This window comes from Triturus cristatus, chromosome 7 (genome assembly GCF_964204655.1).
Source record: "Triturus cristatus chromosome 7, aTriCri1.1, whole genome shotgun sequence".
Lineage (NCBI taxonomy): Eukaryota > Metazoa > Chordata > Amphibia > Caudata > Salamandridae > Triturus > Triturus cristatus.
Genome location: NC_140590.1, coordinates 1,232,653,332 through 1,232,674,120, shown reverse-complemented (window position 1 = coordinate 1,232,674,120; position 20,789 = coordinate 1,232,653,332). Strand labels below are relative to the sequence as shown.

The window sequence follows — 20,789 nt, the reverse complement described above, 5'->3', positions numbered from 1 at the left end:
GTTTTAAGGCACCAAAGCACGTTGTCAGTGGTGCGACTTGAAGGTTAATATGGACACCATTTGTAATAAGGGAGGGGGGGCAAGGACTGAAAAAACACGCTGAACAACGCAACCTGAAGTGACATCTGAGGGAACCAACGAGGGGGAAACAAAAAGATGCGGGGTGAAGGTCATTGAATAAACTAGCATGAAAGCGGACAAGTGACGCAATGGGAAGTGTTGGCAGGGTAGCGCCATTCCTGGACTTGAATACTAGTCCTCCTCTGCTGACCTGGAAGACCCACCCTCTGATCTTGAGGATTCACCATATACCGAACCACTTAACCTTACTTTGTTCCATCTCCAAATGAAAGCTTCAGTTTTATAATAAACTTAAATAAGTCAGATTTAAGGTGAGAATATTCTGTACGGGAATTTCCAAGCTAATTCTAAAAAACATAACACATTGTTTACTCCCTGCTCTTGTACCTTTGCTCCCTGCACACTCAGCACTAAACTCGGTTGGCCAAAAGACTGCATTTTGCACAGTGGGGTTCCAAACTTTGGTGCAAACATTAAAGGACAAAAATGTATTATTTTCAACGAAGTTCCATTTTAAAATATATATTTATGTATAAAAAAATGTTTAAACTGTGATGTTTATTTGACTTTTCCCTTTTATTGTCCCTTAAGATATTCCCTTTTGAGTCATTTTTCTGACTGCATATTGTAATGGAGGAAAAATCTTTTTGCATGACTCGTTGTCCTGATTGTCACCCTCGTACACCGTCATCTCTTACGATGAGTCCAGTGTACCTATGCTTCTGACATTTTGCAACATCGGAAAACCTTTTTTAGTGACAGCCTCTTTCTTGGCATGTCGTCTCTGACAGGCGTGTGTCTGCTACGAAACGGCATATGGAATGTAATCACTCTTTAAGCTGCCTTACTTACCACATATCAAATCTGTCAGTACTGTGGCGTGCTCCTCTGTTTGCCAAGATGCACTAGCTTCATCGCGGTTCTTTGATTGTAAATATGTATTGGTTATCGGTGTTGTCGTGACCATGGATGTCCAAAGCAGATACTTGAGAGTGCGAGCCAAGACGTGTTCAGGGTCACTGTAGACTATGTAAATGAGGTACATTTAGTTTGATGGTATGTAAATCTATGCTTTGTGGATTTCCTTTACACTTTATGAACAACTAGAAAACAAATGGAAAAGGTCTTCCCTACAAGCTCAGTGTTTTATTTCGCTGTAAGTCTTGCAGTTCAACTTGACACAAACATATTTCACCCTTAAATTTAAATCGTGGTCTCAAATAAGTGTCTATTCTACACATGACATTTATATTCTGGCCCCACTCATTTGTTTTTTACTGGTATAAAGTGCTTGTGGCACACACTGCTGCTACGCTCAAACGTGCAGCCACAAATGACTCAGTTAAATAAAGTGCCTTTTACAACAGATTTATTTGACAGGTGGAGTTCAGCTTCTAGCGTTTCTGAAAAATATGTATATTAGATAATGCAGTATAGTTTTCATGCCCAGAACTGGCTCATGGAGAACATCAAAGTGACCCTGCGGCCGCGAAAGTGAAAGTGATCGCGATCAAACATCAAAGCGGCCGTGCTGCCGCGAAAGTGAAAGTGATCCGATCAAGCGCGGCGCGCGCGCCCGCGCACATGCACTGTAGCTCTAGGCTGGCCATGGTAGCACTTTTTTGAGCCCTCACAAAAAGTCTCGCCAGACCAGCACATACGCTGGGTCAGGCGAGACCTAAAAACCTGCTGGGCAACATGCAAAAAACAGAAACCCTGGGCCCTAGGTGAAGCTGGCACAGATTTATTTATTTATAGATTTTATGTAGCGCTAACTAGACCCAAAGGTATCAGAGCGCTTTATACAAGCTTGGTAGATAGATGGTGGTAGGGACTGACACTTGTGAATAGTGTGCGAAGATGGCACAGATGAAACAATGCTGGTCAGGAAATTGTGGGAGCTGCTAGACAAACAGACTGCTTGAGGCAACACGCTGAGCTGGCACTGGTGCCAGCATCAAATGTTGGCACTGGTTTGAAGTGAGAAGATGCTGCACTTGGGAGCAGCAAGAGCACTTGCCGCTGGGGGTAGATTTAATGGTTGGCGCAGGTGGGTGGGGTGATCATCCTGCAGTTATAGACAGTATTGGGAGATGGCTCTGGCTGGCAGTGTAAGAGAGTGGCACAGGTAAGCTTGATGGGAAGCTTGTCCGTTGGCAGTGTGAGAAGCTGGCATCTTTCAATAGTGACACGCCCTGATTTGTGGGCAGTGTGAGACCCATGGTAGATCATTTGAGAAGCCCACAGTGGAAACAATGTAAGAAGCTGGCACTGCTTCGTAAAGCAAGATATTGGCACGGGTAGCCAACGTGGGCAGCAGGCACTGGTGGTCACCGCTGGGTAGCACAGCTGAGTGCGAGAAGCTGGCACTGCTGAGTAGTTCGAGGGGATGGAACTGTTGGCTTGACTGGTGGAATCGCGAGGAGCTTGGTCTTGCTTGCAGTGCCGGGTGCCCACTGATGGGCACCAGGATAAGCAGTGTGTGGAAATGACACTAGTGAGTAGTGTGAGAAGGCTGCCCTGAGGGCACTGTACGGAGAAATATACTTTGCTGACAAATTAGTACATATCTTGAGAAGCTAGCACTGGTTAGCAGTGTCAGAAGCTGGCACTGGTATTCAGTGTGAGAGGGTTGCACTTCTGTATAGTGCCAGAAGATGGCGCCTTAGTGGCAAAGTGAGAAACACACAGGCGGAGAGTGGGAAACGGAGACACTGGTAGCCGCTATCAGTAGCTGGCATGAATGGTCAATGTGCCAGGGTGGCAATTGCTGTCAGTAGCTGGCATGAATGGTCACTGTGCCAGGGTGTCAATTGCTGTCAGCTGCTAGCATAGAGGGTCAGTGTGCCAGGGTGGCAATTGCATTTCACTATGGGCAGTGTGGAAAGCTGGCTGTGGTGAATAATACGCGCCCTGGTAAGGGACTAGACTCGTGTGCAGTGCTGATCGCACACTGCTGGCGATTATGAGAAGACAGCGTTAGTGGCAGAATGAGACATTCGTGCGGGCGACCAGTGTAAGAAGGTGAGACTGGTGAGACGGGCGATGAGCTGTCCTAGATAAGAAGTGTGAGAAGCTTCAACAAGATGGCAAAGTGAAAAGGTGGCATTGGAGGGTGACCCGAGAAGCTTGCGCTGCTGGGTGATGTGTGAAGAGCTTGGCATGGTTAACAACGAGAAAAGATGGCTCTGGTGACGAGTGTGTGAATAGTGCACACAGTGTGAGACGTTGGGACTGGGTTGGTTCTGAGAAGTGCAGTCTAGTGGTGGGTCACTGTAAGAAGCTGACACTGGTAGGCAGTGTTGGGTGTGGAGGCAAGTGTGTGGTGAGAGGCTGTATCACCACTAAGTAGCGTGGGGAATCAACCCTGGTGAGCACTTTGAGAAGCTCATACTAGTGAGCAGTGTGAAAAGCTGCACTGTTTGACAATGCAAGGAGACGGAACTAATAACAGTTTGAGGAATGTGCACATTCAGTAGAGTGTGGTAAGTGTGTTCTGGGGGTCATTGGAAGGTGCTTGCTTTGGGGCATATGAGAAGCAGGCACTGGCTGGCAGTGCGATAGGCTGGCACTCGTGCCAGTATGCACCACCATTTACCAGGCTAAACAAGTTGCCACTTTGGGGCAATCCAAGAAATGGACTCTATTTTCCAATACGAAAACGAGGCCTGGTGGTCACTGTCAGAACCTTGCTCTGGGGGGCAATGTGAGGCTTTAGCGTTGGTGAACAATGTGGAAAGTGTGAAGAATGTGCAGTGGTGCGCAGTGTGGGACTGGGAAACACGTCACACTGGTTAGTACACACAACCTGAACTGATTGGCAGAGTAAGCGATTGGCACTCGAGGGTACAGTGAGCAGCTACCGCTAATGACCAGAGTAAGAATGTGGCACTTTTATAGTGTGTGCGGTTTCACTAGGGGCGAAGTGGCGGGGGCTTGCACTGTGATAGTGCTAGGCGCCGGCGCTGGCGGGTCCAGGGAGATTCTGGGATTCATGGGAGGTGTGTGAATAAGGGGCTGGTGAGTAGTAAGAGCAGCTTGGAGTGCGTGTGCAGTTTGAGTGATACCAGTGTTAACTGTGTGAGATGCGGATATAGGTGGGTAGTGCCAGGAACCTTCACTGGTGAAAAGAGCGCGAAGCTGGCACTTGCGGATTGATAGTAACTGCCCCTAGCGGGTTGCAAGTTTAGTAATCAGCGCAAAAAGCTGTTGGGAACTACACAAAGCTGGCCGTATTGGGTAGGGCGAGAAAGCTTGCACTTGTGAACACTGTGAAGCGTTGCCATTGGTAGACAGTGCCAGAAATGACACTGTGCGCAATGTAAACACGGGCACTGAAGGAGAGGGTACAGTCCTAGCACTTGTGAGCAGCGTGACCAGCAGGCCCTAAAGGTGGAGATAGAAGCTGGCACTGCTGAACACGTGAGAGCGCCCACTTGTGTGTACTGAGAGGCGCAGGCACTGGTTGTGGTGAAGCTTTCACTGGTGTGAAGTGAGGGAAGCGCGCGCATGGGAAGCGTGAGAATCTAACAAAGGTCGACTGAGTGAGAAGATCTCACTGCGAGGAGCAGAGAGAAATTGGCATTTTGTCCGTTTCAGAATCGTCCCTTTTATGTGATGTAAAAACAGAGTCGGAATAGGTCAGAAGATAGGCCCAGGCACCCACATACATCGAATCAGATACTTAAAAAAGTGGCCCGTGATTTAAAAATAGGGCAGTTTTGAACTCGTGCAGAGACGTTATATAAGTGTTTTGCAAAGTATATAACAATGCTGAGTCTGGTGGATTTTTGGACTAATGCAGCCACTGTAGGCAGAGACGTTTTAATGCATGGGCAAAGTGGGCTCTGGCCCAGGGCCCTCGCCTTTCAGCCGCCCCCCCCCCCATACATAATGTGGGTGATGTCTGGGAGTCTATGGAAGACGGGTGAATGTTTTATGCAACCTTCAGAGAAAACTTTCTTTTAGAACAAAACAGGACCGCCCCACATATGAGAAATGGGAGGGTGTCACAAATATTATTTGCAGTAATATCAATGAGCTGCTGCTGTGTTACAATATTGAAAATATACGTCACTCTCCCTAAATACTAGATGTAAACATATTTAGAATTTGGACATGTGCACTTAGTGACCTAGCGGAAGAGGGCTTAAAAGAACTGAAACTGGATCATACATTCAAATTTGTTCCGAATAGGGGGCCCCAAAGTATGTTTGGCCTAGAGCCCCCAAAATCCTTAAGATGTTCCTGACTTTAGGGATGTGTGTTTGACCTCCTGGTGACAGGTTCAAATCCCGGCAGGTCCACTCAGCCTCTCATCCTTCTGAGGTCGAAAAAATCAGCACCAGTGAGTTGGGTAACAATAGACATCTGTGATTCAGCGCCAAGATACCCTTTGGGTGAACGTGGGCTTTACAAATACACGTTATGCTATGTTTATGTTACACTGCATGTATGTGTGCTTGATAAGGCAATGCTTGTGGTACTATCCAGGAAACCAACGGTTAAAACGGGCCCACCTGTCCGTAAAACAGTCCCACAAGCAAACAAGCATTGGCATAGCCAATAGGTCACGCCTTTGGAGCCTTATAAGTGTTTAGCCCTGCAGCTCATTTTACTGGGTGTTGCAACATCTACTGTCAAGGACTCCAGACATGACTAATTACGGTGGTTGCAAGTTGGCTTGCTTAGTACACCCACCTACCTAAATTAAGTAGTTTTAATGCTGGTTTCTCACAGTGTATATTGTAGTTGTCTACCCCAACACGGTCCTGAACAACATTAGTAAAGTTTTATTGACGACTGCACTTTTTGTACTCCGCTAAACTTCTTCTAGGACGTAGCTTTTTAAACAACAAAACTGATAAAATGCGACCAGACACTGCCCACTTCAAATCCAATAATGTGATGTTCGCCCTGTCAGTGGTCATGTCCGTTTTTGTGGACAACTTCAAGACAGACCATCGAATACTGAGAGATGGATAGGAAGTTTTGAAAAGTCACTCACTCCAGATCATGTGACTAGCAACAAATATATTGTGAACTGTTTGTTCCAGGAGGAAGCAAAAGGCCACAACCATTTAGGAAGTAACATACTGCAGCACGCAAAGTACATTTTCAAACTAATCTTTCACGATGGCAGGGAAAAGTGGATTAAAAAAATATATATACTTACAAGATAAAAACCTTAACTGTCTGATCAGGCAGAATAGGGTGTGTAAAAATATTTTTCTTTAACCCCTTCGCTGCGGCGCGAATTCCGCCGCAGCACTGGGAGGGTTTGGGGTGAGCGCGGCGCCGCCATGCTCATGACGGAACCACGCTGTCATGAGTCACGGGCGAGCTGTGCTCATGACGGCGTGGTTCCGTCATGACTCCACCCACTTGCGCTGATCGCCCGCACAGGCGGGGAAACAGCGCCGCGTGGGAGGAGCGGCCGCCAACGGCCGCAGCATGACGGAACCACTCCGTCATGAGCACACGGCGCCCGTGGCTCATGACGGAGTGGTTCCGTCAGAAGCATGCAAGGGGTTAAAAAAGGTGGACCTTCGAGAAGTTGATGAACCACTGAGATGTCGGTAGAGCTAGGACATGGCCAAATGAGCTGGAAAAGAATGACACACCTCTGGTCCATCTGACATGTGACAGCTGCTTCAGTACTACTAGTTGTGCTAGAGGCCTTGTCCTGTCTGAAAGTCATTCGCTAGACTGTAATTATAAGTCCACAATGTTTGTAAAACCCATTACTACAGGGAGTACAGCTGCATAGCACCTCAGCTGTTTAGATGTGCATTTTTTCATGGTTTCTGGGTTTACTTACGGTCATGTATCTTGCTGTGGGATTCAATCAATCTAGCGCTTAGTACTGCAGCAGTGGTGACAATATATTAGACGGACAAAGATTGCACCATCTTTTGTGTATTTGTTCTTCTCCTTCAACTGTGGCTGTCTTTTTGGCTTGAGTGTAACTACAATCCCCCAAAATTGCAGACATGCAGTCACTAGGAGCGCAGCACAGTGAGGGATGACTACCTTTATCATAAAATGCCTTTAGGGCCGTCCATGGAGTAGCATCCCCAGGAGAGGCAGTTGCCACTAGTGGGTAGAAAGTGGGGAAAAAGCCAATGGAGCATGGGCAGGTGGGTGAAAAAACATTCGAACTGCTCCCCACACACATGCAATACAATGGCATCAGACATGTTGCGAACAGCCTCTGGGAGGCCCAGACAACAGATGTAAATAAAACACAAATATACCACAACTGGGCAGAGGCCAGATTTTTGGGAGGGATGTGGAAAACAGAAATGCAGAAAGATGCACGCATTTTTTTTTTACCAACATAGCAGTGCCAGCAAAGACGTGGCGGCGGGTGCAAGGAGCGACATGGTTAGATTCCTTCAAAGAATATATTTGTTTAGGTTTTTTTCAAATATATTCTTTGATGGAATCTAACCATGTCATTCCTTGCACCCGCTACCACGTCTTTACTGGCACTGCTATGTCAACAAAGGGAGACTCGAACACAGATCCCCAGAGGATATGGAGCAGCAGTCAGAGCTGCTGACTCGGTAGCTGGGGATCTGTGTTTGAATCTCAGCATCGCCTCAACATCCTGTGATTTTGGGAAAATCACTTAATCTCCCAGTGCCCCTGGACAGTGCCTGGATACTCTCATGGGTAGGTGCGTTATATAAATCTATTAATGTAATTTAAATGAAACTAAATAAAAAACAAGCAGCAACCTTGGAGGGGTGGTGGAGGTGGGCAAGCAGTGTTGTCGTAGGGGTTAGGGGTTGTGGGGACAGCACAGGGAGATTAAGTGATGGCACAGCAAATGAAGCAATAATTTAATTTAAATTAAACAAAAGGAAAAGCATGCAGTGGCCTCGCACGGGTGGTGGAGGTGGGCAAGCAATGTTCTGGGGGTGGTGAGGGGGTGGGGGACGGCACAGGGAGATTGAAGGCATGGCGAATGAAACGGCCATGAAGTTATATGCACAAAGTAAACAAAACATAAAACCTAACAAGAGCAAAGGCAGGTCAACAACAAAAAAAAGTGCTCTCAAAGTATCTTAAATAACCTGAAGTTTTAGAGCACATGTAACAGGGGTAATCCTCATGGGAGGATACAAAAGTCCAAAAGGAGGGACTTCTAAGCGTATTCACCAAACAAAAGCCAGCATTTACAAAGAACAGTAAGAGGAACCAATGAAAAAGATGGGTGGTGCTTCAAGCCCATATTGTAGCTACAGCTTGTCTCGAAGAGACAGTGCGCATGCACTGCCTAGGTGAGACCTAAAAAAGCAGCCCAACCACTGACCTATCAGATCAGCCCTTCATGCACTGCCTAATTGCCCTAATGCCCATTCCAACCCTGTATAAAATATTTTCACGTTGATGAGCTCAACTGGTCTGCAGGTTCGGACGCTGGCACCACGGGTACTGTAAGGACCTTTAACTGGTTGGAACTGTGTGTAGGTCATACTAGTGAGTATTGTTTGAAGCTTGCAATGACAAGTGCTGTGAAAAGCCACAACTAGAGTGCAGTATGAGAAGCCTACATAGTTGAGCAATGTTAGAGATCTACACTGGAGGTTAATATGTAAAGTTCCCATAGACAGGCACCTACACTGCTTGACAAGATTGAGAAGCTGGTATAGTCGGGCAGTGTGAGAAGCTTGCACTAGTGGGCAGAGTGGGAGGCTTCTGTCGGTGATGAAAAGCTGATGGTGGTGGTGAAAAGTGAAAAGTTTATACTGCTGACAGTGTAAGAGGCTGCTAACAAGAGGGCCCTTATGCAAATCTGACACTAGAGGGCACTGTGAAGATTGGCACTATGGGCAGTGTGGCAGTATGCTCTTGAGGTGCACTGCCAAAACTGATACTGGTGGCTAGTGCGAAGAACTGACTATATTGGGCAGCAGTATAAGTAACATGCTTTGGCGGAATGTGTGAAAGGCCAGCATTAGGAGAATGATGCACTGGCTACGAGTAATATAAACTGGCACTGCTGGGAAATGTGAAAGAAATTCATGGTTGGGCAGTGTGAGAAACTGGTGCTTGTAGGCAGGCAGTTGAGCTCAGGTTGGTGGGCAGTTTGTCAGATGGGCACTGGTGTGCAGCATACGGTGCTTGCATTAGTAGACAGTGTCAGGAACTTGTATTGGTCGTAAGTGTGAGAAGTGGCCCAGTGGTGTGTAGTATGAAGAGGGTGCAATGAAGGAAAGTGGCAAGAAATTGCCATGGTAGGCAAAATTAGAAGGCAGAACCAGAGGCCACAGCGAAAAGCTGGCACCGGTTAGCAGTGTGAGAAGTTTGCACTGAAGGGCAGACTGACAGGCTGACACTGATGTGCTGTATAAGACTGGCACGAGTGGGTACATATGACCCATGTGTGCAGCCGTCAGTTCATTTTGTAAGCATGTGCATGCATATTCCTATAAAATGACACAAGCACATTTTTTTTTACCCAGTTGGGCCAGTCAATAAAACAAATAGGTGGTGTGGGAGGAACAGGGGACAAGACAGGGGTGTGGATAAGGGGGAGCAATATGGAGGGGCTGGTGGGAGAAAGCAACACAGGGATTGGAGGCAACCTGGAGGGCGGGTGGGGAGAAGAAGCAACCGACAAGAGGGAAGGAGGGTGCAGCAGGGGAGAAGCCACACGGAAGATGGAGATGGAAGGGAAAAGCAACAGGTGGGAGAGAAAGAGGGTTCGGGCGGGAGGATGGAATACGAAGGAAAGTGTGGGGAGAAGAAGCAATGGACGAGAGAGCAACGGGACACGAATAAGAAGCAGGCAATTGAAAGTGACAGGAAAATCAAACAATAGTACGCAATGGGCGGGCTACAAGCCCCTGTTTCTTCTTGGTAATTCCAAAATATGTCTTTCATAGTCACAGACCATTGTCTGGTAGGCTTGAACAAAAAAGAAGCAAATAGTGCTTGATGTGAGAAGATGGCTTTGATGAGCAGTTTGACAAGCTGCCGCTGGTATGGAGCCTGAGGAGCTCAGGCGGGTTACATCAATAAAAAGCAGGAACTGGTAGGGAAAGTGGAAGGCTGGCTTTGGTAGGAAGAGTGAGGATCTAACACTAGTAGGCTGCGAGTATTTAGCTCTAGCGCGCAGTATGAAAACTGACACTGTTGAACAGTGTGCTAAACTAACACCAATAGGCATTGTGAGAAGTTTGAATTACTATCAGTAGGCTTGATGATGCCAGACGGTGAGCTATAGGTAATGGAGCAGCATCGATCAATGTGTGACTACAGGTGAGGTGCCCCCTGTTCTGGACCAGTTGTCAAAAAACAGCTCTAAGTAGGTCATTGTATGCAAAACCACATAGACAGGCATGAGCACCTTATACCTCATCCATGTGCATGGATTGGAATGAATGTTGCACGTAGGTAGGGAGTCAGGAAGCCCTGATGAAGACCGCTGACACACCAGTCGAAACATGTCGGCAGGAATTAGTGGACAGATTAATCACTGAAGCTTATCAGCATATCCATGAGCAGATAACTTTTAATCATATCTAGGGTACCCACTTAATAAAGGATATTCCAAGGGTATACCCTGAGGTATTTTAGTTCCCATCTGGTCCCCTGCTTTGGTCCAGGAACAATTTATCCAGAACTCCCACATCAGTTGAGTCTACCAGTGTAGTATTTACATACCCTGATGTGGTCAGGTCACTGATGAAGAAGCATGCCACAGTAATACGTGGGCGGGGCGACCTTTCCTTTTCTCTTCGGGATCCTCCAGGACCAGCACAGGGAGGTAGTAACACCCAGAGAGGATTCTTGTGGTAGTTCACTCTTCTCACTTAAGCAGCTGTAGTGGAAGTAGTGTTCACTAGGAGGATGTGCTTAGGAGATTTTCCTCTTTCTCTCTTTCATTGAAGGTGAAAAGCTGGCATTGGTGGGAAAAGTAAGGAGCTTGCTGTGGTGAGTAGTTGAATCTGGCATTTGTCTTCGCTTTAAGAAGCTTACTGTAGTGGGCAGTGTGAGAGGCAGACACCATTGTGCAATGTCAAAATGTGACATCCATGAGCAGTGTGAGTGTGAAAAGCTTTAGCTGATGTACTTTATTAGAAGCCTGCACTAGTGGCCAATGTGGGTACTGTGAAGGGTTAACATTAGTGGGCACTGAGAAAGCTGACACTGGTGGGCAGAAGGGAAACTGGCACTGGTGTGCAGTGAGGAACATGCGCTTGTGGAAAGTATGGGAAGCTTGCACTGGTGACCAATGTGAACATATTCTAAGGATGTCAATGTCAAGCGGTTGCTTTAATGGGTAAGGCTGGCATTAGTGGGCAGTGTGAGAAACGGACACTGGTGCGTATTCTGAGGAACATGCACCAGGGCAGGGCTGTGTGTGGAGTTTGCACTAGTGAGTATCACGAGGAGCTGCTGTTGGTGAGTACTATGACCTTTTTTAAGTAGTGGGTTGCCTCTTCGGTTATTACAAGTGAGCACAGGGAGAAGCTGCCACTGCTTGGCGCAGCGTGAGGAGGGGCATTAGGCTGGGACGTTGGCATTGGTCTGAAATGTGAGGCATCTTCGCAGCTGTGCAGTGCGATAAGCTGGCAGCGGGTATCTCAGTGAGTGGCTGGCATGGAAGTCAGTGGTGGGCACTGTGAAACTTGTCTGGAACTGGTGGGTGGTTAAAGCGCCCCTCTTGTTAACCACACAAGACTTCACCCTCCGAGGTACCGCAGCGGGCAACGGAAGGCATAACACATGAACACCCTAGCCAAAATATTGTGTGGCAAAAATATTGTATCCTAATTATCACATGCGTGATAATGCTGTTCTATTTTCTAACAATATTGTAACATAGAACCCGGAAGCAGTAACAGAGGAGACACCCAGGTCTGTTGCTGTGTGTGTGGGGGGGGGGACAGCTTCGGCAATCCATTCTATCTCACTCTCTTCAAACATCACATTTGCGGCTGCCCGTGGCCCATGCAGCGGGTCACTCAAAAGGGCGGACCTCTAGTGCCATCTGGGCACCAACCCACCCCCCTCTCTAATTCGGGGACTCGGGGAGGAGTCCCCCCATCCTTGCCTATGGCGCCCTAGGTGGGTCACTTCCAGCGCGCTGAGGATTCGGGGAAGGTATATAGGTCTTCCCCCGCCATCCTGCGTCCTCTGTTGCCCCAGACACGCCGTCTTTGAGTCGTTGATTGTCGCTGTTGTTGGTCTTGCGAGTGCTGTCGGACAGGGGCCATCTCAAGGTTAGTCGGCAAACATCCACCCTCCCTGGCAATTCACTGCCACCAGCCCGTGTTAAGCCGTATCCCCCCGTCACTCACGTGGTATTCGCTGCCCGGCCACGCTGAATGACCGCTGGTTTGCGGTGCATGCGGCACGGGATACGGTGTGGGGACTGGCTGGGGGTCGGAGGGAGGCTGGTCTTGTCACGGGCCCTCTACCGGCATATGGGCCCTCGTCGGCTCCGGCTCGTGGAACGCTGCCTGCAAGTCGTCTCCTGGTTCTACGTTGCGTTTGATTGTAGGCCGTGGGTCCTCCTAATCTTGGCCCTCGTCCCCGGCACTCCGCAGTCCCCACAAAGGTCATTCCATGCGCCACACCGCGGCACTGTTTCCCTAGCTCCGGCACAGAGCAAAGGCTCCACGGGCTCCGGACGTGCTGACACCGGAGCTTGATCAAGGGCCATGGCGCATAGACTACTGCGAGCAAAGAACCTTGGGCAGCACCTCAGTAGCCATCCGCGGAGGAATGGGCATAAGTCATATAGACTGCTGATCCTTTGTATAGTCATCAAGGATTATGTTATGGCCCGGGCGAGTTGCGCCGCCATGGGGGAGGGAGCGCTTCATCAGGGGCCTTTCTAGCGCGCTTGTGTGGGATGAAAGAGTTGCAGCCTGGGCAGTCATGTCCTGTGTATTGCTCTTCCCTGGGCAGCTCAAGTGCTTGTGGGAGGTGTCCGCATCCCCCGGGTGCGGGGCTCTCGCCGCTTTCTGCATCTGTAGGGCCTCTGTTTGATGCAGGTTCTAATCCCGGCAGTGGTGCTGAAGTCGATACCGATTGGCAATAATAAATACCTTTCCTACATCCTGACGCTGGTTCAGATCCGGCCAAAAGGATTTGTATTTCCCGCCTCCTCCATGGAGAGGGGAGCGCGGCTGGTGTTGGGTTCCCAGGTCGCTGGCGGTAAACGATCCCCTGGGGCTCTGACTGAGAAAGCTCCTCGCCAGCCACTCATAGGGGCACAGCGGTTGTGAGCATCGGATCCCGCCGACATGACTACAAGAGGTGCCCAGTGTGTGTTTGCGCGGTGCTGAGTGCAGGGACAGCCGTAGTTTTGGTTATTAGAAGTATTGCCCCCTTTTACTCGCGCTAGTGGGCGGTGTTGGGAGTGATAGTCCTCCTCTCACTGTACCAAACACTGAACAAGCCAACAGTGTGGGATGTAGTATAGTGACAGGTTCTTGGTGTAGCGCCAAGAATGCCTAGGTGGAGGCCCAAAGACACATTGGAGGCCAGACTCAACCGATGGTGCAAAACAAAGACGCAAATAATTTTGCACAAGAACAAGCGGCATGGTTGCTCACGGGTAGGTGGAGTCTGCCCAAGATAAGACCTCTCGACGCAGCACAACTATAAAACGACTGTGCGACACACAGGCACTGGACAACAGTATCATTTGGTCCTTTTATGTGTTGTTGGGGGGCTTACGAGGGGGTTTCCCATGTGAGGTGGTGACAAGAGGACAGGGTGGGGGGAGGTGCGCTTCCCAGACCCTGATGCATAAGAGCTGGTACAGTCTAGCAACCAGGGGCTATGAGCACGGTATGACCAACCGCTTTGACCGGGTTGGAAGTACAGGTAGGAGGGGCTTTGTGTTAATGACTGTTTGTTTTCTGTTCCAGTTACTCGCACGGTGATTAACCGTTCGCCGTCAAACGCCTAAAAGACATGGTTGCGCAAGGCTCAGCAACAGGTACAGGTTTAAAAGGGTCGCACTGTGGCGCTTCTGTCAGTGATGCAGGGTATCAGGAGGCAGGAATATCCAGAAATGGAGTGTAACATTATTCTTATTACAGGACCCATTGGAACAAGCGTTCAGGCACTGCACAAAGAGAGGTTTGCAGAGAACAGGATCAGGTATGGCCAGGGTGCGCACGGGGGGGGGGGGGAGGCGTTCGGGCTTATCATGGCTCAGGGATGGTGACAACATGTATAAGGTGATCTGATATGCAATTTTCAATTACAGCTAGTACAGGCCCTTGGGCTGGCAAGCAAAGTCGCATCGCACCAAGTACACTCCAGCCATCAAGGATATTAGAAGCCCCCCCCCCAGAACGGCTCGCCAGGATAGGTATCAGGAGAGCAAGAGATGTAGTAAGTACTGGGGCAGACGCGGGTTGGACACGCAACAGGGCGTAGGGGCATGGGGCTCCCATGACACAGCCACGTGGAGGTGCAAGCAGGAAATGAGGGGAGTAGCTATTTACGATTCTTTATCCCCCTAGGACCCACATAGAGGCCGTCGGTCTGGCAAGTCCGGAGCCATGGATAGCCAAGGAACCCCCGCCCCCTTGTTTTCCCAAATCAGCTGTGTGGGTGGGTTCCAACCCGGCACGTCACAGAATGCAGTTTGGGCGGACTTTATGGCAATGGCTAAGGCCAAAGGAGTCTATTGGGCTAAAGGAATGCTCAACTCCTGAGAGCAAGAAGATTCTGGGGTGGTGGCGGACTTACCAGTTGCCTCCCATGTAGGACCAATAGAAGTAGGACCGGGCAAGCCGAAACGGGCTTACTGGCCCACCAATAAGGACATCCCTCCAGACCCCCCCGGCTCCAGGTCAGGGTAGTGGCCACCCTTCACAAAAAGAGCTACAGAGGGATATAACGCAGGTTGCCCTCCACTCACAACTCTTTCATCAAAAAAACCTGCTTATATCTCGGGATAAACATCATGGGCATACCCCAAACCTGTTCATGGTTATACTACTTAGGTCCTAGCTCAACAATGCTATACACACTGGGTGCCCCTATCCCTGTTTAATTTTTTTTACAAGTATGTCTTTGCCCAGGGAATTAAATTGTGTGTGTTTCTCACTCCCCACAATTTCCCACATCCAACAACAAAATATATGTGAAAGGAGTGGAGGCACCTCACGGAAACACCATCCAGGGAGCTACTGATAGGTTCTCATCAGTGTGTTCCGCTTATCATCATTGGCAGCCTCCACACCATAAACAATATGTGAAAAGATGTGCCCAGCTAAATTGAAATGAAAGTGTGAAAAAAGGTAAAATAAGCACCCAGAAATGTATTTGTGTGCCTATCAACCCTGACCCCCTGCTGTAAGAGCAATAGAAATAGGTTTTTCTAGCTCCTAAACTATAAAAGCGAGCTAAACAATCACTGGCACTGTTTCCAATTTTAATCACTGCTGTGTGCTCCATCACTTTGCTAAGAGAAGCCAACATGTTTCATTGCCTTTTTATGTTTTTCGGCAATTTCTTCAGGGCTAGGGGTCAACCTGCAAGAAGCAGGGCCAGCGCTGGCTGCACCAGTGGGTGCACCGAACATTTCCGCTGTTGGCTACGGGAACATGGAGAAGACGGGTAAGAGGATGGACTCTATGTTAAGCTTGATGGCCAACTTTCAATTACGTCTAGACAATCCCATCGCACCCCTCCCGCCCGCTCCCCCTGTCGTTGGCGGAGTTTGGGCACCTTCAATTACACAGGTCTGGGGGGATCAAGCCAGCAGGGCGAGCAGCCACAGAGCTCCCGAGGCAACCGCCAACACAGGGAATCCTGGGTCTCAGCAGATGGCGGGGGTGGGGGCAATGCCAGCCCAGATCCACGGCGGCGCAGTGTCAAGTAGCATTCCCTAGAGCTGTGGGGGCAGAAGTGGGCGACAACTGCTCAGACGACTCAAGCGATGGTGCTCAGGCCCCTAGTCCCTCCCATTTTGGTGCTCCTGCTGGCCGCCCCCCAGGAGGATAGCATTTACACACCTCCAGCTGAACCAGCCAAAGCAGTTGCGGTGCCCCTGCCACTCGTCGCGGTGGCACCATTGGAGGCTGGGCGTTGCTCCTTGGCATGGGAGGTGCCTTTAGTGGCATGGGGGGGATCTGGAGGCGTGAGTTCATTGACATATTCACCTTATTGATGCATGGGCTAGATGGCGTTGACACAAGAAAGATGGGGGGTAAGGAGGATGATCAGAAAGTGCGATTCCAAGCGTGGCCTGAGAAAATATTTGCAACCTGGGGGCAAGCTTTGCCATCTTAGCAGCGGTGATCATGGAAAAATACCCAGAGCAGGGGCCGTGGTTGTTCCAGTACGCCCGCACTATAACCAATAAGGTGGAAACGAACGGTGGGATGGGTTGGTACAGCTGCGACCGTGAATTCCGGAAAAAGATGGCAATGTGTCACGAACTGGGGTGGGACCAAATGGAGGTTCGGCTCTGGGTCCAGCACATAGGGAAATGCACGTCTGAAATTAAGGATAGGATGAGTACGAACATGAAGGGGGGAGACAAATCCAAGGGTCAGAAGCAGAACGTTCTCTGGCACCAGGTACCAGGCAGAGATATAAGGCACACATCATCACATTCTTGGAAGTTTCACAGACTTAGGGCCATTCCTCGCTACCCCTGGAACAGAGAGTGCAGGCATTCGTACTATGGGCAAAGGAACAGGGGAGGAGCCATTCTTGGGTATGCGGCCACTTGGCGGCAGTAAGCCATGATGCCAAACTAAGGGGAGGGCACGATCCTACCAAGTCCTTTCTTATCTGGGTGGCCCTCAAGGGTTGGGCCAGGGATGAGGTCAGGGTTCCAGACAACAGGGCTCCCATTGACTTTCCCACACTCCAGGGCATGTTGGATGTGATTGAGCAGGACACCTATTCACAGTTTGAGGCCAGACTCTTCTCGACAGCATTCTGTCTGGCGCTCTTTGGGGCTTTTCGAATCAGTGAGCTGGTGGCCAGGTCCAAAACAGATAGGTCAGGCGACGCCTTAAGCAGACAGGACATCATCCTGGAGGGTACCCTGTCTATTCACATCATAAAGTCCAGAACTGTTCAGACAGGACGAGGGGCCGATGTGGTACTAAGGCCTCTAGGGGATCAGAGATACTGCCCAGTCGCCAAGGTAAAATAGTATATGGCGCTGCGCCCGATGTCCTTGGCTATTTCCTGATTCACGCCGACCTGGGGCCCCTGACCAAATTTCAGATAGAACGCATAATGAGGGCTTGCCTAGCACAGTCAGATCTTGCCCATCCTGACAAAAAATACTCTAGTCACTCCTTCAGGATCGGGGCAGCCACAGCTGCGTTCAAGGCAGGCATGGAGCCAGAGGGTATAAAAAGGTGAGACATTGGGAGTCTCACTGCTACAAGCATTACATCCCCCCTTGAAGGCAATTTTGTGTATAATAATTATAGTGTGTGGTGACTTTGAGTGTACTAATGATAAATGATGCGTTAATACAATGAACATTAAAAAGCAGAGAGTAAAAATGGTGTCCTTCACTTTACCAGGATTCCAAGTATGGGTGATCGGGCATTCATTCGTCGCCAGGGTGGCGCAGTGGGCTGCGCGCTGGAATTGGACGCGGGGATTTTCACAAACACAGTTTGTTTGGATGGGTTTCCCCGGAATGAGATGGAGCAGCCTCATGAACAGATTGGAACAGAGACTGATCCAAGGGGGGTCCACCCCAATTTCTTAGTTATACACCTAGGCGGCATCGACCTCATTGCTATGGGGAGGAGGTCACTCTTACAAGCCATGAAAGCTGACTTGGGGGAGATCAGTAAATACATGGGGCAATGTGAGCTCTGGTGGTCTGAGATAATTCCCCGCAGAGTGTGGCACGGGGCTAAGTCAGAGGAGGCCGTTGAACATTCCTGGAAGAGGGTTAATAGTTCAATGCGTAAGTTCACAGATCAGAGGGGCCTTTGATTCATCAGACATGGGATGATTCAAGCTAAGGTGAAAGGATACTTTGATAAAGATGGGGTTCATTTATCACCAGTAGGGATGGATCTCTTCTTTCTAGATTTGCAGGAGGCTCTAGAGATGAGCGGTTGCAGGTAAGAGTATGGCTGTTTTGGTGGGGGGCTCTGGGGGCGACGGAGGCCGCCTCCAGAGATTTGGTGGACATACAGGGCGATCTGGAAGCAAATGGGTACAGAAGGGTACCTCTGCAGGGCACAATAGGGGTGCCAGAGCCAAATCCCGGAGCCTCATGGCATCCCGTTAGTCCTTCGGGCGGTTGTGGTCCTTACCAACCGGGGGCATGCCTTGCTACGCTCCGCCCTGAAAGGGGCGTGAGTAATAAGGGACCAATATGTCACGTGATGTGGAAAGAGGATCACCCCATAAGGTGTAGCACTGATTGGGTTCTCCCCAGTGCTGCTTGGCTCATCAGGCGGGCAGGCAGCACAGTTTGGTTACAGCTGCCTGCCCTTAGATCGCCCATAAGATAACCCACCAGATTGCATACTTTTGTATGGAATAAACCTGCAGCAATATTTACTCAAACAAAAGTTGTGTAGTGTATTTATTTATTTAGCATGCATGCCATGTGCTTGTGTGGGTGGGGTGTGTTGCCAATGGCGGCACCATGCTATTCACTCATTTCCATAGAATTTTCACTTCTCGTGTAACCCCTTTCCTTCCCTCCTGTGCTCATCCCTTCATCTTCTGCTCTCCCCGCCTCTGCCTCTCTTCCTTCCACCGCCCCTTCCAAACCCCCACCACGTGCTCGCCCAACCACCCCTCCTTCATCTCCCTCCCCTCCCTTATCCCTCCCATCCCCTCTCCCCTCAGCTCCCTCCTTCTCGCTGCCGCTTGTTCCTCCACCCTGCCCCCGCCCCGCCTCCGCTTCTTAAAGAGGTCCTTCCTTCACTCCAGCTGCGGCCGGCTTTACGCTGGTGCACCGCTCTCGCGGCCGTTATCCTGTTTATAAAATGCCTCAGTACCAGCACTCAACGGCAATATAACTGTAAAGGCAAGGGCCCAGTACAGACCCGCGACACCCTCCTCAACCCCCAGTACTGAGCTCAAGCATACATCCGCAGTTCAGCCTCTTTGGGCGGGTGCCGGCGCCAGGTGACATTTATTGCCGAGGCACGCGCTACCTGCTTACCGAATTTGGGCCATGGAACCTGTAAATTGAACACAGATCACTGCAGCAGGTACCGCAACCCCCTCATCTGTATTGATGAGATTAGAATCCGGCACTTGTGGGTCACTCACACACTTGTACACAGGTAGCACATTGAGTGGCAAGATCTCTGCAGCAGGCACACAGATCGACTGAGCTCATGTAATGTAACCTGCATGTTGCACACAGACCACAGCATCCAGGCAGCTTGCTCACTGAGACAATTCGCTGTGATCAGATCCCGAGGCCGCAGTTTGCACACAGACTTAATCAGCTGTATGTGCGCAATAAGGTGTCTTGCTAACAAAAACCGCGCACCTGAACACTGCTCTTTAATGTCTGCAGCAGTTGCATGAACCCACTGAGTTACACCATCTGGAATCTTAGATACGGTCTGCTGAATGCACGTGTGTTTGTACTAAACATCCAGAGTAATTTTGTTGGGACACGAATAAATGCCCGCAACAGACGCATCAACCTTCTGAGCTAAACGTTTGGGATGCATACTTTCAGGCTATATGCATTTATATGATGCAGGTGTGATAAGCCCTTAATATATTAAACTTGATATCACACATGTCACCTATGTGTTGCATACAGATCACTCTCTGTAGAAGGTGCGCGCATTTACCCCATGAACTTTTATTTTGATTGGGACCTATGAAGTGTAGGTATCTGACATATCTCAGCAGCAGCTGTAGCTACCCACTGAGCTAACCGTGTTACTGCACACTATGAGTGCCCTGCTACCTTAGCACATCTCCTTGGGGTAGGGTAAAAACCCACTGAGCTCTCCTACCTTGTAGGCGCTCACCGCCTCCTGGATGGGCATAAAACGATGCCCATGGTGTTGGGCGGCGTCACGGCACACCAGGCAGGCCAGGCGTCCGTCGTCCCGGCAGAACAGGCGCAGGGTCTCGCTGTGCTCGGGGCATCGGTCCCGCGCCCCGCCCTCGGCCCCCCGGACGTCCCCCAGCAGGCTGCGCTCCAGCAGGTGGCTCAGCACCCGATTGGGGGTGCAGCGGCGCTCCGGGAACACCTCGCGGCACTTGGGGCAGGAGATGAGGGCGCTAGGGTGGTCCCAGACCCGGTCAATGCACGCGCGGCAGAAGTTGTGCCCGCAGCCCAGGATCACCGGGTCTCTGAAGAGCTCCAGGCAGATGGAGCAGGTGAGCTCTTCAGACAGGTCGGTGCTCGGCCTGGGCACTGAGCCCGGCGCCGCCGCCGATGCCATGGGCTCTGCTGCCACCCACCCCTGAATGCCACTGGTGCCCATTGACTGTCAGACGACACTGGACATGCCTAGCTGGGGCTTGAGTCCCTGAGCAGTGTTTACAGGGTGAGCGTAGGAGGGGGGACGGGGGGAGGCTCCTCTCTGAACCGGGGATGGAGGGGGGACGGCAAGACCCACGCTTCCCATTGGCTGAGCCCAGGGAGAAGGAGGGGGTGCTGGGGTGCAGAGGAGGAGGGTGAGGCTGAGGGCTGAACAGCTCCCACTCCCTCCTCCGTGTCGGGCTTTGATGAAGGAGCCCGGAGCTTT

General features: G+C 50.1%; 1 protein-coding gene across 1 annotated transcript in view; it reads right to left on the bottom strand.

Moving 5' to 3' along the window:
• The window catches only part of LOC146811698 (zinc-binding protein A33-like), a 224,854-nt gene extending 204,327 nt beyond the window's left edge, over positions 1 to 20,527 (bottom strand). Inside the window, exon 1 of the mRNA XM_085618671.1 lies at positions 20,049 to 20,527. Coding sequence (XP_085474797.1) covers positions 20,049 to 20,525 — 477 coding nt within the window. The 5' untranslated portion in view covers positions 20,526 to 20,527. The remainder of the gene's footprint in view (positions 1 to 20,048) is intronic.
• Between the last annotated feature and the right edge of the window lie 262 nt (positions 20,528 to 20,789).